This window comes from Amia ocellicauda, chromosome 5 (genome assembly GCF_036373705.1).
Source record: "Amia ocellicauda isolate fAmiCal2 chromosome 5, fAmiCal2.hap1, whole genome shotgun sequence".
Classification (NCBI taxonomy): Eukaryota; Metazoa; Chordata; class Actinopteri; order Amiiformes; family Amiidae; genus Amia; species Amia ocellicauda.
The window spans coordinates 28,051,282-28,070,412 of record NC_089854.1 but is presented as its reverse complement, the minus strand read 5'-3'; the positions used below and the strand labels follow the sequence as shown (position 1 = coordinate 28,070,412).

Here is a 19,131-nt window from a genome sequence, read left to right as displayed (position 1 = left end):
AAATCATCAGTTAAAAGTGAAGTGTGCTTAGAGCTTTTCATTTCTCTCAGTAGGCAGGGACTTTAGGAAAGCTGCTTGTGTTCCATTGCAAGATGTTAATTACATAGATTCTCTAACTTTGTTGTTCCCTTTCAAATCGAAAGACAGCCATTACCTAATGGAAAGAGCCTTCTGACCTGCCAATCATTGAAAGTATGTACCAAAGCTGCCCAATAGGGGCCCTGCTTGCAGGAGGAGTTATTTGCGGAGAGTTATTTCAAATTTTTTGCCTCTTCAGAGCTCAGACTACGATCTTTTTTAAGTACTATTGCTTCTCTTCAGAGGTAAGTGTGTGGTGGGAGTCTCACTCGGAGCCGGCCTCGGTTCCTCCATTGAGATCGGTTGCGCGATTTTACCTCCTGTACCATCTGTTCTTCTTTTACAGATTTGAGTGATGAAAAGGAGAGGAAAGGGAGAAGGAGACTACCACGGCTGGTCGGCTGACCGTTCCGCTCTATCTTCTCTGGACTGTCTTGACCTCTGTCGGCGGACTTTAAACCGCTTGACACAGAGGACATCTCTCAAAAAAACGACACTGTCGACCTTGACCAACACGTCGACCTCGACCAACCTTGTCGATCCCTCGACCACACGGACAATATCAACCAACTCTCTCGATCCCTCGACCTCTCTATCAACATCAATCTCGGAATTTCACCTCTCGTTCATCCCTTGTCGACCTCGACAAACTTTGTTGACCACTCAACCACATCCATCGACCTTCGTGCCACTCTATCTACCTCTCAACCTCGATGTCATCACATTGACCCTCTGTCGAACTCTGGACACCCGTGTCGACCTATTGGACCTCAACGTCGACAACCTCGACATAAACATCGAGGGGGACAGTATCAGCACTGAGGAGTTTGGCGAAGTCCATCTGCCACAAGAGCTGTCAATCTACTTAGAGGGTCTGGCTGAAGGGGACATAGAGACGGACCTTGTAATCAGGATGAAGCCAAAGGGTGCGTTCCACCGCTATTCCGGGTGCCAAGGCAAGCTGCCCTTGGACGATGGACACGACCAGTTTGTGTGCTGTCTGGTTGAGGAGCATGCCCAGAGCACACTGACGGGAGAAGGGGACTGTGTAGACTACGCAGCTTTTACGGAGGCAATGTGCCGCAAGAGAAACAGGAACTCCCAGGCAACCAGCCGCCACAGCGGAAGCTCTGCTCAGCACTTTTCTGTGGACTCAGCTCTGCGCAGACCCCCTGCGAGTGCTTCTACGCGAAGGCAGGACAGGCAGTGGTCATCTTCCTCCTGGGCTTCACCAATGAGGGTGCAGTCTATCTCCCCCTCTCCACCTCCTCGCAGGCACTCTCCCGGGAGGAGAGCGTGTTCCCCCAGACAAAGGTCCCCGAGAGTGAGGCGGTCCCGCTCCAGGTCATCCAGATGCTCCACTCCACAGACTCCCCCATGCCGTAGGAGACAGGAAGCAGAAGGGATTGCAACACTGTTCATGCAGTTCAAGGGAATTTAGGCATAGGCTGGACTGTCAGCAGCAGATGCTTAACAATGTGTGGGCGCGACTTCCACCAGAAGAGGACACCCACCTCCCCCCTCCATCAGTGGTTGATGCAGGCTAAACTCCAGGACAAGTAGAAGTCTGTCCTCCTCAATGCTCCCTCAATGGTGACTGGTTCACGTCAATAGACCTCAGGGATGCTAACTTCCACGTCCCCATCCTCCCAGCACACAGGAAATACCTGCACTTCAACTTCCAGTGCCAGGCGTACGAGTTCAGCATGCTGCCGTTCGGCCTTTCACTGGCTCCCCGCACATTCTCGAAGTGCATGGATGTAGCCTTGGCCCCCCACAGGACAAAGGGGATAAGGATCCTGAACTACCTGGACGACTGGCTGGTGTGCGCAGATTCCAGGCTTCAGGTGGAGGAACATACAGCGGAGGTCATACGTCACGTGACTGCACTGGGTCCCGCAAAGTGGGCTTCTTGGGAATGAAATTGGACTCTCAGAAAATGCTTGCCTACCTGTCCAGAAACAGAATTGAGTTGCTGCAGAAATGCCTGGCGTCATTCAGAAGGACATCGACTCTCCAGCTGGTCATCGTCCAAAAACTGTTGGGTCTGATGGCGGCCACCACGAATATTCTTCCCTTTGGCCTTATGCAAATGCGCCCATTACAACGCTGGGTAAATACCCACAAGCTACACCCAGCGAGACACAAACACCACCCACTGACAGTGACCTCAGCATACTGGCAGGCACTGTCCTGGTAGAGAAATCGGAAAACAATCTGCGCCTCGGCTCCCCCACAGGATGCCCGCACAGACAGGAAATCGTCACCACAAACGCCTCAGAAACAGGCTGGGGCGCTAACTGGAATGGGATGGGAATCAAAGGAGTGTGGAGCGGTCTCCAGTCAGCCGCACACATCAACGTACAGGAGCTGCGAGCAGTGCGACTGGTGCTGCACCACTTTCGCCATGGTCTGGAAGACAGATATGTCCTGGTTCGGACAGACAACACGTCAACTACATCAACCACCAGGGAGGCCTACACTCCCCCAGACTAAAACATGTGGCAAGCAGACTTCTCCTGTGGGCGCAAGACAATTTTTGCTACATACGTGCAATACACCTGCCAGGCGTATCCAATACACATGCCAGGCGTGTCCAATACAGGTGTATTAAAGTATCTCTTGGTTAAGTTAGTTATTCCGTGTCCAGGTCTGTCTCCTCCATGTCTGTCTGTTTCTGATGCTCATTTCTTGCCGCATCCAGCACGTGTGGAAGAACTGGGAAGAACGCAAAGCGTCCTAATGACGAAAATTATTGCCATAAAGAGTGGCATTTGCGACACCACGATATAAACGATAGAGCATAATATGAAACAATAGACGTTTTTCTATCATCATACGATATATATCGTCATATCGCACAGCCCTACCAACAACTCGATTTTCTTTCTAAACTGACTCAAGATCGTCACCTCCAACTCTGCTGTGTTTTACCTGCTTTAGTGTGTGAAAAGCATCCACTAGCAATAGCCTCTAATTATTACATTTGCTGAAGTATAAGAATTGGATTGTCAGACCTCTGCATCTAAGATGACCCAGTGTAATCAAGAAGAAATGTTAAACACTTCTGACTGGTAGACTGTATTACATAGTTTTATTAGAGCAGAGCGTAAGACATGACCTTATGATCTTAATGCCGTGAAACCTGAAGGAACTGTAGAGGTCCTGCATGGAAGAGTTTTACAATCTCTCTCCTGAGAAGATCATACTTTCATTAAAACCTATTCAAATATATATCAATCTTTGAGATATGATAATCATGTAGTCGGTGAAAACTTGCTAGAATATTATAAACACCATTTGCAAAAAGCACTGTATCTCCAGAGAAATCTTACAAAGTTTCCAAATTAATAATTCAATATTTACTTCACTAAAAGTACTGTATGTTAAAAATATCCATAGATTTAAAACTATGGCTACAAGATTTGCTGAAAAATGTGGAAATACTACACTGCTTTCAGTTCTGTGTAGCCACATACCACATGCTAAAGCTTGGAAGCTTTTGTTAAGCAAATATATAATTATGTTATATATATATATATACACATACATATAACAGAATCCACATGCTTTGTATTTACATTCCCATACAAAATTCTTCTGTAATTGATAACGAAATTAGATCATGGGGAAAACAGAGGTCTCAAAGAATCCAGAATTCATGTAACATTATACATTTCTTCTACTGATCTGGTCAAAGCTGGAAACATGAGAGATTTGCTGGCAGCGTGAAGGTGGATTGCCCAACATTGGCAAGACAACTATTTTCAGTCATTTAAACAAGACAACAAGACCCCTATGTTATAAACTTACTCCTTTCCTTGTGGCCAGAGATTACACTTTCAAAGTAGATATCTGCTTTTATTTGGATCATACTGAAAACAAAATCACACATTTGAGGTACACTACCAAATGGCGATCTCTGTTCTCTTAGCTGAATAATTACTATTTATCCACAACAAAATACATACTTTGGTATTCAGCTTAGTGTGAAGAAAAAGTGCAACACAAATAAACCATTAGAACAAAGTGCCAGCAGGCTTTCTCTTATTCACTTTAGTGAACTTACCAGAGCTGTAGTTTGACTCTCCGGCCATCTAAAAGGATGGTTGTCGTCTTGTAATCAATTCCTGTAAATGACAAAAAGAATAGCACTGATCAGGCTCTTTGTCAGACACATGAGGGTTTTCTGGAGTTTTGTGACATTTTGGCGAGTTTATTTGCTTGCAGTACCCTACCACTCTGAGAAACAAACAAACCATACTTCAAGATTAAATGAAGTGCAGAAAGCATTTAACAAACAGTGACAACAACAGATGCAGAGAAGAGGCTGTAATGTGACAATGCATGTGAACATGTGCTAAATTTGTACACTGATTTTTGTGTCAGATCATATGCAATTAATACATAAACGTCAAATAGTTACTGACTGTTCTTGTCCTCTTTTTCTGCCGTGTATAGAACAAAACAAAAGTCATTTTAAGGGGATCCATGAAACAATGTCTGATTTTGAATTAGTTTAAAATGCAACACACAATACCCTCTGAAAAGCTGCTGTTCACTTGTGTACAATGAAGCCTTATGCAAACAGTAAGAACACGGGAACTGGCAGAAACATTAATTGGATAGGAAGCAGACAGCTCTGAAACAGAAATGGAATCACTTTGGCAGAAACTATTTTAAGTATTTTAGTAATTTCGTTTACCGTTCCATGAAGTGCCCACTTTAATATGGCTAGAAAAGACAGCACACTGTATCCGCACTCATACACAATAAGTAATCAACTCATATGATTTGGGCTTTGGTATTCTTCATAGATATATTTGAATTTGGATTATGTGAAAGCACTGTAACGCATGACTTGATTCATATGTGCTACAGCAAGAGCTCCTGTATCTTTTGAAGCAGTGCCTCTTCCTTTCTCCCTAATTGGGGCTGTTCGGGTATTGTATTAGGTTTGTCTAAGCAGCTGACAAAGCGTCCTACTCTCTCTATAATTTTCAGGGATTCCTTTTGTGTTGCTGTTGCCAAGGGGGTAGAATGGGCTCAGTTAAAAGCAGAAGTCTCTCTTTGTCATAAAGCCTTGTAATTGGACATGATACGGTACTTTTAACCAGCTCCTGCTGATACTTCAAAGATGGTACTCAGGCGTACTGTCTTTCACAGTGATTCTCCATCTCTAAACGAGCTGGATAAACCTGTAAATAAACTTGCTAATAAAGCTCTTCTACAGCCACAAGGCAAGAGATCTGATAGATTAATTACAGGGCTGAATGATAATTACACCAATGAAGCTGAAATAAATGGAACAGAAATGTCTACGATTCTATAGGTCCACATTCTACTGTAGCTACAGCTACAGTAAGTTGCTTGAAATACAGACAAGAGTGTGATTTGTGTAAGAAGACTGCATTCGTCAATCTGCAGTTTGTAACCTAATTACAACAATAATCTGGGACTGATAACAGTCGTTGTTATTTAAAAAAGCCAAAAATGTAACAGGATGAAAGGGGCAAAGACATGATCTTCTCAGGATCAAAACTGTGATGAAACAAAATGAAAAGGGAGTGAAATGTCTCATCTCAGTTGCTGGATCAATGATGTCCCCATGCCTGAGTGAGTCTTGGCACTTCAATGCATGCAACCTCGAACTGAAATGACTTTTTCCTGGCAGGTCAGTGATAATAAAACCCGGACCCAGTACACAGACCCCTGTAGTGTAATTAACTGGCCAAGCTGAGGGGATGTGTTTACCTAGGAATAAGGCAAGCACTGGTCCACTTCAAAGGCAGCTCAGAGGTAATCTCAATGTGAGGTCCTTCTAAGGCCATTACATCAGTGTGGTGAATGAAGCAGCATTCCCTTGTGCAACCTCCTCCCCTCGACAAACACAGTACAGATCGCTTTCAAACCGTCTGCGAACTGTCGGAAATCTCAAAGTGAGGAGGCAGCGCTGCAAGAAACTCAATACTGTTAAAAGTTTCCAACTATATTCGCTGATTTATAACACCCAAAGGGTATTTCTCTAGATAGTGTTTCAATTTTATTTTATTTCCTAGAACTGTTAAACTAAGACTCTTAATGATTTTTGGTTTCTGATATCAGGCATTTGTCCAGCAGTACAAGTTTGTACTGTTTCTCATGTGGAGTACTTTGCTTTACTATTCATAGATGAGAAATACACACAGCTCACACAGAACTGGAGCAATACTAACATACTCTCTATGGTTTAAACAAAAACCAAGACCATTCTAGTTTAGGAAGCTTCTAGAAGCCTGTTACTAGGGAATACAAAACAAACAATCATTCCAATCCCCATGTAATGAAGAATTCTGAAATGACCTGTACTTAAACAAAACACAACATTAAGCAATGTCAATGTGATTTCTACGACCAGTTTGGAATGAGAAAAAACAGATACATAAACTCAGTGACACAAAAGCACTCAGGTGTTTGAAAGAAACAGTAAACAAATGCAGTACTATCTAATGCCTTTACTATATAACTTAGTCATGGAATGCAAGTTTGTTGCTGATTTCAATATAATAAAACCCAAACATGCAGTACTATGGGGACAATTATCTCCTGGCATTTTGTGGTGCAATGAAAATAAAATGGGTATTTTGCTGCAGTGCACTAAATCATGATTATATTGTAATGTAGTGTGTATTGCATTGCTGTCACAATTCATAACATTTAACTACTCCAAAAAAAATCTAAAATAGTTTCAGACCAATGATGTCAATTTAAAATGCAAGACTGGCCAGAGCTGACAAGACCTGGTTTTGTTATTTATTGATCCCACCGTACTATAGCTCAGCCGGAGAATCTTTCAACATCTCCGTGCTCACTTTTAATTGAGTGTGACAGATTGGAGCTTCAAGCTTCAGCACAGATGTGTTTTAAGCAACATATAAAATATCTTACTATTTCAGCCTGAGAAATAGTACATCTAAATTTGAAAGTGTGGCAATTAGTTTTCTTAAATATTTCACAAGTTTTGTTATTTTTCCAAACTGGAATAACAAAAAATTCATATAGTTAATGTAGTGTAGTCTTTGCCAAAGGTGTGTGAGCGTATGCTGTTGTATTCAGGGCTGAGGTGTGTGCATGAAAACAAGTCTGAAAAGTCACCAAGCAGGAATTTTAGCCAGGAAAAAAAAACAAAAAAAACATTAACAATTAAAAGGTTAGAAGCTACAATACAGAAAGACAATTCAAGGCTGATGAAATGAAATTCAAATTGGAGATAATGAAAAAATACTCTGACCTAGTCACAAAGAAACTATTTTTAGAGGTACAAAATCACAATACAAATAGGAACTGTGCAGCGGTAAGTACTGAACTGTGACATTCTGACAAGAGCAATGAAATAAAGATGAAATTTAAACTTGCAGCAACTCCAGCATCATAGATAACACAGACATTCGACAAGCCACGAAGGAAGCAGAGCTCTTTGGAATGACCTTTGAAATTATATCCGCTTGGAATTGCCTGTCTCTCCCCATCATCCATTCATCAGGAGAACACAACCAAACATGTTGAAAACTGGCTAAATAAAGATCTGTAAAATGGTAGTCTTGTATATTAGGATATTCAAAGTCAGAAGTACAGATCAGTGTACTAAGTCTGCATCCAAAGCATTGCATTCTCAATACAGAATCATTTGCAATGATTGTAGACTGTTAAGGGGCAGTTACAGTTCAAGTTGTCTATGCCCAATACATCTCGAAATTGTATTACACCTATTGCCCCTCAAAAATATGAATGCTAAAGTGGACTATATAACTAAATACGATAAAGGCTAATACTTGTGTTGTGGTTGATAAAAACGTGCTTAAATCTGGCTAAGGAAATGTAAATATAAATTTGGTCTCTGATTAAGAAGTAAGGGGTAAAAGTAAGTAGAGGAGCTCTTTGATGATTTATGTTTCTGCACACAAAGAAGTGAACCACTGCAATTGGCACTCAGTTTGGAAAGACCAAACTGCAGAGTTTCTCTATGTACAGTACAGCCAGGAACTCTGAAAGTTCTGCTCAAAATTACTGTGAGCACATGGATTTCATCTGAGGGACAACACTTCAAAAACCACAACATAGCAGCAACTCCACATGTGTGCAAGACATTATGGAATGGTTATTTGACCTACTTCAGTAATGATGTTATATAGTCCAACATGAAATTTAAATCCAACAGCAGAGGCTTGATGTAGAGATCAGCCCCATCTTTAATCAGCTCTTCAATATATATAATAATGCATAGTGCAAGTGAATCTCCTAATGCACAGCACATAAGAATATTGCAAATGCGTTTTAGTTTTTTTTTACCCCATCTAATGTCTTGGTGGTCTTTGAATTTTGAGGCTTTGTTCAGTCTACACAAATCGAAATGTATAGCCGACAATCACGAGTTAAAGCAGAGTTCTGGCAAAGGTGATCCTAGTACAATCGATCTTTGCATGTCTATAATGTAATGGTTAAGCTAGCATGTAAGTGAGGCTGAGCAGTTCGTTTTCCCGTTTCAAGCAGTAAAACCACAAACAACCTTTGTTTTGGCAAAATTCCAAAAGTCATTACTTAGTTTTGTAAAGTGCAAGGGGATTATCGCAGGCACTATCTATGGCAATAATATTGTAACATCAATCTTTCTGCATTTGCATTCTGAAGTACAGCACAATAGGTCCATATGATTGGTTTAAAATGACTCAAGATACAGACTGTTGCAATAACAAACCATTTATTTCCCCAGTTAATTCAATTTGCATACTTTAAGACATACATCAAAACTAAGTATTGTTCTAAATGATCTGCTCTTATACTTTTTCTTTCATAAAAGGAGTCTTGGAAAATATGGCTATGACAGACTAGCATAATCCCCCTTTTTCTTGGAAAGAAAAGAACTGAAACACTTGATTTATTGGTGTTGTAAGAAACAAGGTTTGAGTTTACAAATCAGTCAATGTGTGTTTATTAAATGCATGCTGAGAGGAAAACATGAAAGAACAGAATGAATTGAATCACAGGGTTTTGAACATTTCAGTCTTGCCAATGTGTCTGAATGTTTTCTAAATCTCTTTGGGTTACTTTATTGTTTCAGTTAAGACTGAATGTGTTTCTAAGCAGCACTAAAAGAAAAAGACACATGGAAATAAACATTCTGGCTTAGATTTAACAAATACAGTATTTTTGTGAGTTATTGATCCTACACATTGAGCCCTAAGGTCTTAAATTTCCCAGCAGTGAACACAGTAAATAATGGAAGTCACTGTACCATTCAATTTTTAGTCAGTCACTACTTTGGAAAGTGTGACAAGTTTACAAACTAAACCAGAGTCAAGATCATTCAAATAAATTAGGAAAACCGAAGACCCTAGTTCTATCGACTGGTAGTCAGATTGAATATTTTAGCTCCAGGTCTGTGAATAACTTCCCTAATTTCCTTGAGGACAATTGGGAATATATAATCTAGCCCATGTGATTTGTTTGTTTCAAGTGTACCTAGTTCCCTAGTGGAATAGGGATTTAATTGATTCCCTCAATATAAAACAGAAACAAAGAAGTAAGAGAAACCCATTCATCTGTACAGGCCGGCAGCACGACCCGAGCTTTTGAAAAGAAAGCTCCTTGTAATCTATGCAGGCCAAACATTGCATCATTGCATTTTCCTGACAGGAGCATTACAAATCACAGGCAGCTAATGGCAGATCTTTTTCAGGTTATGTGCTCACACTTGGGCAGTCAGCGTTCATTCAGTTCAAGAGCCAGGGAACCCAACTGCTTCAGAACCCAGGTGGTTCTGTATCTCGGTGAGTGATTCATTTTTTAAATGTTTACAGAGAACAGAACTGATCTGAGGGTGCAGAACGAACTATGAGCGAGTGCGAATCTGGCCTCTAGGAACAGAAGGTGGGGAAGTGATGGGATGGTGATGATCAATCTGACTGACACAGAGTTCACAAGATGGTGCAGTTATCTCATATGGGATGGGAAAAATGATCAGATTGCTTTGATTTTAAATGCATCTAAATATTAAACCCACCTAACACTCGCCTATGTCTAAGAGGCCTTAAGGTAAAACCTGAGCTCAGATGTAAAGACACAGTGCCCTCAGTTGATATATGCACAAGAGAGGGCTCCCAGAATTCTTTTTGCAAATGTGGTCCTAAAATTACATTCTAACCATCTGCTCTCAGATGTCAAGATCCAATTGTGTGAAATTTGGTGAGAAAGATGTGAACGATCCAGAACATTAGGCAGTGCATCTGTCAGACTCGCAAACTGGTACACTGAATATAGAATGGCGAGAAAAATACCTACATTTTTAGCAACATCATAAATCGTTTAGGATCAGATTGAACAACCAGAACAAAAGCACCTGCATCAAAATTCTTTGCAGTGCATAAACATTAAATAATTCCTAAAAGAAATATAATCATTTCTTAATTCCCTGGTTGGGTGTTTTTACTCTCTCTGAACCCATTTAGTCCCTGAAAGTAATAAAAAAAAAACTGCTCATGTTTATGTTTATGGTCAGAAAGCCACGGTGAATGCTAAAGCTTTTCCAGTCGACTTTCTGATCTTTAAAAACAATAATATTTGCCCCTCTGCCAAAGAGAAAAGTTAATCTCAGTCTTTCTTCATTACCCAACCTGCCTCACGCACAACAAAGCACAGAGAATAAAAATCAATTCTGTACATGCACATGTGCACACTTCACATCTCATTATGGTGACAATGTGGGAAGGTTTTCTTTCTATCTTTTGCTGTAGATCCAAAGGGAATGCCATGCACACACAACTGCATTAAGTATGTGTGTTTGTATGATCTAACTAAAATGTCTGCAGATAGTACTTCCCTCAACTGCTTTTTGCCTAGCAGAGACAGTGTTGTTTTGTAAACAGCATTCATTTCAGCATTTTCTTTTTAGTTTAAGGCAAATTAAAATGTTGTTTAGGGAGTGAAATAATTTGGATATACTTTATACTCCCTGGCCACAGTTTATATAACAAAAGGACATGATTTGGCATGGAGGTGTTTTGGCTTCCACAGAGACCAGACATTCAGTTCAGCCCAGCCTACAGTATAAAGTACTCAGTCCTCTAGCACAATACATTCCAGTAGACGTAATGCAGACATTTTAACAGGTTATTCAGTTTTACAGATGCAGTACAAAGAAATTACTGTTTTGTGTTTTGTTTTTTTAGTTGGTGCCCTGATAGCTTGCTATAGTAGGCCCCTAGATGTGATCTACATTTTCTTTTTGTGATCCAAGGGAGTGTGTATAATACCAAGTTAACAGCTTTGGCAAACAACCCTTTCCCCACATTGCTTACTCACATTTCAGTTTCTATCCTGGTAAGATTTCAGTCGACTTCCTCTTTGGGTTCAGGTTCAATTACAAAAAAATAACACATGGATACGCTTTTGATGTTTTAAAACCTAGGTTTGATTCGCTTTAGATTTTGAGCCAAATGAGGAAACAAAAACGGATGCAAGGTGCTAATAGCAAGTCACCCCGATTGTGCCAAACTGAAACATGTCCTGTTTGAGCTTTGGTTGACTTTGCTGCTATTAAGGTTTCAGATGGTCACTTAACCTTTAAGTTAAAGTAAGGTAACAGGTTCATTATTCATTTGCTTGTTATTTGAGCGGGCTTTCTTCCCCCTTCTATGTGGGCAGACTTCCTGATTAATATTTTATCATTCCAAGATTGCATCTTTTTAGTGTCATTTGTTCAAATTATCCTCCATGTGATGTCATTATGTTTTTTTCATCTGGGTAAGTTGCTCCTTTTAGATAGTGAAAAAAGAAAATATTTTGAGCTGCAAAACGATAAGGATGATGCATCTGTGATTCATGAAGGCACATATTACAACATTAGAAATGAAAACAAAAAACATTACAATATGTTCAACCATGAAATACAACTGGCAAGATTGATTTGGACAGAAAAAATGAAAAAACATAAGCACACGTAGACCAGACAGCCTGGGTGGCTTATTTAATGTTCATTTGCAGCTGATTCAGGTCTGTAGGTCTCAATCCTCTTACTAGAACAGGGGATCGAACTTTAAATGTCTCTTCACTGTCCAACTCAGCCATCAGAGAAAGCCCTTTAATAACTTCTAGCCTTTAAAATAAACTATCTATCCAAAAGGTTTTTTTTCCCCCTGCTTCATCCGCTGACCTTCTTTACACCAGGCCTGACAATTGCCCAGCTGACTCAAAGAGAGACACTGATACACAGACAGCCATGGACAGACAAGGCCTTTGTTCAGTCCTATTTGTGTTTAATGATACCTTTCAGTCCACAGGCTGTGCTCAGTCATTGATAAATAGATGTTCAGCCTAGTCAACATCTATTTAAATTTCACACTGCCAACAGCATCTTACTTCTGAAAACTTCAAGGTGGTACAGTTATAAAAAAAAGATATGTATATGGACTACTATATCGAATTCATCTGCATGTACTTTAGATTTTATTATGTTGTAAGCAAAAATTCAGTAAACTTGCAGCTTTTCCATTGACCAAATACACATTTAAAGACCACTAGACAGACCAAACTGTGATGCTCAAGATTTGACTGAGTCACAAGCATCTAAAGAGAAAAATTGTATTAGGTCCCAAAATCAATAGGACATTGTTATTTTTATGTTTTTATTTTTAATAACACCTGCTCAACCATGTAAATAATACTTTAGTTTTTTGTATTTTTTTTTAAATCTTTTAAAATTAACATACATTCTTTTTAATTATAGATTTACAAATAGCACACAGCTAGGAGGGAGAAGTAACATAAATTATAGTAAAAATACAATCTCACACAAAAGCTCTTCTGTGCCCGAGTTCTAGCTGCCAAACCATGTTGTGTGTTGGTTGCCTTTAATCCACCCTGATACATGTGCTCAGCCCGGGAGTACAGCACAATTACGTAAGAGGTTGTGACTGTAATTATAATCCCTTATGACATGCATCACAACAAGTCATTATGCTAGCTGGCCGGAGAATTGTGCTATTCTTTGAAATGTCAGATAAACGAGCAGAAATGCAATAATGTAAAGAATCTTTTCACCCCAACCTCTGTTTCCCATTCGTCCAACCATGAGGGAGGATTTCTGAACTTGGTATCCACGGATACAAGTATCTTATCATGACAATGGATTTTTTCTGTTCTTGTTTTTTTTTTTTTTTGTCTGTTCCAATGTGCACTTTTACATCAAGTCCTGGATCTAAATCGGTGCAACTGCATGGCCATGGCCTAATGGGATGCATTAACTCCCACAGATTAAAAATATGTCATTATGAACAGATCAAAGGAGAATTTCAATTAAAAAGACAGCCACTCTGTCAACTCCATGTAACACGCATGTCTTTCATGATAAAAAAATAAAAAATGATACTGAACAAAAGGCTGTTTAGAATCTACTACATTCAAGCCTACAAATTCAATAATTAATACGGATTACAATCTGTACCTCTTCAACTTGCACTACTTTATTCCAGTATGCCTGACAATGTTTCAGAAAATAAAACCATGTAGACTGGAATGCTTGGATGCAGAAAGATAGATAAAGATCAAATGCTTCTGCACAGTGACAATAAATTGTAATCATTCCTAGAGGTTGGACACTTTTAGCATCAGTTTAATGGTCAATGACGTGACGCATACATTTTGGTGTCCCAAGCATATTACAACTTACATTTATTTATTTTTTATTCATGAATATTTAAAATTTTAGGAGCTATTAATCTCCAATCATCCAATATGTCACACCGGATAACTGTCCACACCTAAAATGAAAATTCAAAAATATTACAAAAATACATTAAAAAAACCTGTAAAACCTTAGATCTAACAGTTTGGCATAATTGTGTGAGTGTTTGCATTAATGTATAAAATATTGCAAAGACTCTTAATTTCATTTCATTTTTACATGAAGAAAACTTTTGTCCCCATATTGGGATTTCTTCCAATGTCCAATGTCAGGACAACAGACATTCAGGAGCATTTTTATATCAGAATGCATTTTGCTAGCCATGTGACAGGACATTGCATCGTTCAGATTATGAAGGACCCCCAGGCTGTGCAGGAAGTTTAGTAAGTCAATCGTAAAATGTTGATAATTTGGTAATTTGCACTTGGGTACAAAATTCTGTGTTATACCGGACAACACTTAAAAAACATTTATAATATCGTTTTTTTTTTAATGTATATTTAATGTGAAAGATGACATTTAATAGATGTAGGTCAAAGTAATACATTTATATAAGTGGTCAAGTAATTGCCTGATTCATAAGTTAAAACTTGTATTTTCTCATACCAGAAAACCATAACTTTCTGTAGTTCAACAATGTCACTTGTTATCTGGAGTGATTACTTATAATTGTATTGTTTTTAGCAGTATTTGCACGTTTTAAGAGAATATATAAATCCAAGTTCAAAAATAGCATAATTCCTATAAATTTAAAATGTTATGATATCAAAATATTTAGTATACTTTTTAATCTGTTGAACTGTTAATTAATTGAATTGAATTGAATTGACTTCATGTCATAAATGAGTTACAACATTGTTGTTACGGTTTACTTTTTTTTTTTAATGTCATATGTTTACATGTTTCCTGTATAACCTAAAAAATAGTTAATGTGCTAAAAATGATTGAGTTCAAGTTTCTAAATCTTAAAATGTTTTACTGCTACTGTTTTATCAAAGCCTTTCCCTTGAGTGGAACTGTATTACATCAAAGTGACTGCTCACTTCTGATTATTTAATGTTAATTACAAAAAATGGATACATTTAGTGACTCTCACTCTCGGTTAAATACAGAATGAGTGTTTAAGTACACCCGTGTTGCTGAGACTATCTTTAGATATCATCCCATATGAAATCTCACAGTATGTCATTCTGAGTAACAATATCAGTCAGGTAGGACAACAGATTATTCTTGTAAAAATACTTAAGTCAGTGTCCTTGAGTTAAGGATACAACAATAATCATATAATTTTGACTAGAAAGCATTTTCAGACATTTCCCAGCATTTTTCAAATCTATCATTGTTATCCAGTATGACATTTTTGATACTAGAAACCATACGATTTATGATAAAAAAGTATAACTGATTATTTTAATAAATAAATATTTTTGAAATATATGCATAACATTCTACTGAAGGTAGAAAGAGCTTTAATTGGAGTTTTAAACACCTTTTTTTTACCATTTTAAAATCCTTATTCGTCACTGACCATTAATTTAATTTCTTTTACATGTGAAGGTGATAAATAGCTTTTAGATCAGAGCTGATTTTAAAAGCAAATATTATTCTTTCCTGTGTGGATAACAGGTGCCGCTGTAAGAACTTGACTGAATCTGGAATGACAGGAATGCCATTTACTTTAATCACTGGTCAAATAAGAAAACATTAGCCTATAAGCTATACATATTTGCAATATTAATCATTTTGACCTTTTCTGACTTTCTATACAGCACAGGACTGCAGTACAAGGAGCCAAGCTGGCTTTGATTCTGCCATTTTCTTAGAATGCATGTAAGTCTTACCCACAATGTATACAATATAGGATGTGCAATATAACTGTGGATGGAGAAGGCATGTTTATTGACATCACTGGTTTTGTTAATGGGGGAAGTTCATGACAAAAATCCAATTTTACAACCCCGTACGTGAGCCGAGCAAGGATTGATGTTCATATCAAAAAACAACAGGATAATCATAATTCAGTAGTCTCGCTAATATGTTTCTGAGCAATAGAAGTCATTTTTTGTCTTATGACAAATACAGATGCCATAAATGGCTAATTAGCCTGGAGTGGGAGAAGCACTTGACGAAGCAGTGCATGCCTTTATTTTCCACTTATTTCCTTCTGTAATACTGTAAAATATTTTCTCTTTTCGACGATTATCTTTTGACTGCCCCAGGAGTAGTGTTCATCATCAGCCAATCAAGAACAAACAGGTGCTGAAAATACTTCTTAAAGAAATGAACTGAGATGAAGAAGGATCACTGGAAAGCTTATGTGCAAAGAACATAAAGTTATTTCTAGGTGTAGGCTAAACATCTTACAGACACACTCCCTGATTGGGATGTTATACAGGTGTGCTTCTGTGCAGCTGTCTTAAAGGGCAGTAAAGAAATTTCAGCTGCTTTCTGCAGAAGAGCTGACAGCAGAAAAGCCAACTGTAAGGCTAAAGCACTGGTCTGAGGCCTGCGGGACAGAGGGAATAAAACCATTTCAGACAGGCTTTACATAAAGGCAATAGAAAATGGAACAAAGGGGGACTCTCTCCTTGAAATGCATATTGCGACTTGATTATATAATATAAATAACAGACAAGAGCACCACTGAAGTGGAAAACTGTAAAAAGGAAATGGACTTTAGGGCCTTTATGGGTTGCCATACTTTGTTACCTAAAATCTGTAGCTATTACAATGTTCTTGTGAAACCAGACCTCTTTAAAAATGAACACCCTCCAATTAATTATGATCCTTCAAACTCTCAGAGTGCCAAGCGAAGGTTAATATCCTCCTGTACAACATGATTCTGGGTAGATCTGACACAACATACACAGACACCATGTGGACAATGAAGAATACTTGTTCAGGAAAAGGTCACCTGGACTGCACTCAGTCAAAAACATGACAGATAGCTCTTGGGTTTTGGGGGGTGAAATGGAATGGGCTGGGTTTGAACACTTCCATGCGTCACCTTCTAGAAAAATGAATAGCAAAGCCTCAGACAATCAGTTACAACAGTGCTGCCTTTCCATCTCGAGTAAAATCCTTTTTATGTTTACTTGTTCCTGCTCAGGGAATCGGTCCAGTACAGTCTTTGGTTTGCCGGCTGTCACCAAACCTATTTGCACGGGTAACGATGAAAAATGGCAGCCACTACACCCATCAGGAAAGCTGTGTGTGTCTGTCTGTTAGTTCTCACACTGCAGGCCTGTAGTGTGAAAACAAAATACATTTTGTTTGCCATCAACCAAAAAAAAAAAACACCCTCCAAAAACACAAGAGGTCAGTCGACAGACTGATATAGTATGTGCAGGGTTTGTCTGTTATCTTTACAGAATCGATCTTCAGGAAATAATACAAATGGTATAATTTTGAGAAGAGTGCCTCTCCTTATTTTATAACTATGTGAATTAAATGTAACCTTGTACTGAACAGGGCCTGATAAGGCAGCATACAGTAGTTTTCTTTCAACAGCCAACCAAAGTTTCAGAGCACACTGCCTTCACTTAATTTGCTTCCTTCTGAAAGACAGACAGATAAATAGCTATAAAGATTACTCTTCCTTCATTACCTGATTGGACAGTCTCTCAGTGCCAAGTGGGGACTGCTATCATGCATCTCCATTTACAGCTGCCATTGATATATGGGGTATATATATATATTTTCCTTCAAGGACACCCTTGAAATGAAATCCAACTCTCACTTGGCGTATACCTTTCACGAACTGGGAAATATAGTTGTATTTTGTGATGGAGCCCTATTCATTGTATTGTATCTCAAGACAGTTTGACTTGAATTATCCCCACCCCCACCCCTCACCTGTCAATTTAAGATAAATAAATAAATAAATGAGAGTCTTCCCCAATACAATATGTAATGTAATTTTACTTGTGGATTTCAGTTTCAACATACATGTTCAGATTTTGGCATGGTCCTGACACGATACAAACTAATGACAAATATTAAATGTAACCAAATTAACACACAGAATAAACAGTTCAAGGGATATGCATGCCAGCAAGTCCATAAGCTTTACTGTTGTCCTTTACTGCAGTAATAACACAGTAGTTTTTAACCATACTGTTAACGAATTGTACTCGGCTGCTTTAAAATGTCAGAAAAGCAGAACAGACTCGAGCTCTGCGGACACAAAGCTGACGACCTGAAAAGCCTTGCAACCCACTGAGCATCCACCCACAGCCCTATAGCTCAGAGCTGTGGGATGCACTTCATCCACAGACCAGGTGGTGCCAAAGCCTTATGATTCATTAGTTTGACAGCATTTCGAGAAATAGCTGCGTACCTATCTTGTGACTGGTGTTCACACACATGCACACTTTCACACATTCCCACTTGTGCAACTGATGTTCTGCTATAAACAAAATTAAGTATTTAGCAACATGTTTTTATTGTTCTGAGTTTATTCCGTTCTGAGTCTATTTTGATGTTCTATTGCCTGATGGATTTCTGGTTTGAATCCGGGCTACACCACTCCCCGGACTGTACTGCAACCATCTGAGTGGTGGAGCATATCGGTCTATGTTATACATCAGCACCTCCTGGGAAACAATGTCTGTGAGTCTGCGGAACATAGCTCAGCTTATAGATAACATGGCTTTCCAGAAAGTTATGCATCTAATCCCAAAGTTGACCAAAAAAAAAAAAAACTAACATAAGAGTCTCAAATGGAAAATATATGAATGATCCATTTAGTTTTAATCTGCACCAGACATGCTAAACAAACACTATAGTGTATTCATTTATTTATTTTTATTTATTTGTTTTTAAGCTGAGCTGCAAAACAAGATGATAAAAGTGCAGATTCAACCAGCTCTGTTCATCTTTTATTTATCACCACACTTCTGCAAATAACGTAAGCGGATTGCAAAGCCATGCTGGGCTGCAAACTGTAATCTGATCAGCGAGATGAACCACAAAAGCCACAGCATTGTACAAATGTAACCCCTAATCGGTCGATAGAAGAAAAGAAGTGAAAAAAGTAAAGGAATCTAAATAATTTAAAAAGAAAATGGAGTCTAAATCTATAAAACATTGTAGATAACTCAGGAAAAAAAAACATTCACCCATTAGCCTGACAGAAGAATGACCGACATTGCTACACTGCAGTGACCCTTTCAAAATATCATCGAAATATCTGATTTGACAATAAGTAGATTTAATATCCCAGGCAGTGTTGAGACAACTGTATGAAAAGTAAATTGGACCATGAGCCGATACCTGAGCCATGGTTTACCTGTGAGCAGTTTAAACGGTGCATTTCATTATGATACAGCCTAGCT

General features: G+C 38.7%; 1 protein-coding gene across 1 annotated transcript in view; it reads right to left on the bottom strand.

Moving 5' to 3' along the window:
* Window positions 1-19,131, bottom strand: part of rab40b (RAB40B, member RAS oncogene family) — a 49,101-nt gene that overhangs the window by 13,751 nt on the left and 16,219 nt on the right. Inside the window, exon 2 of the mRNA XM_066704666.1 lies at window positions 4,148-4,208. Coding sequence (XP_066560763.1) covers window positions 4,148-4,208 — 61 coding nt within the window. The remainder of the gene's footprint in view (window positions 1-4,147; window positions 4,209-19,131) is intronic.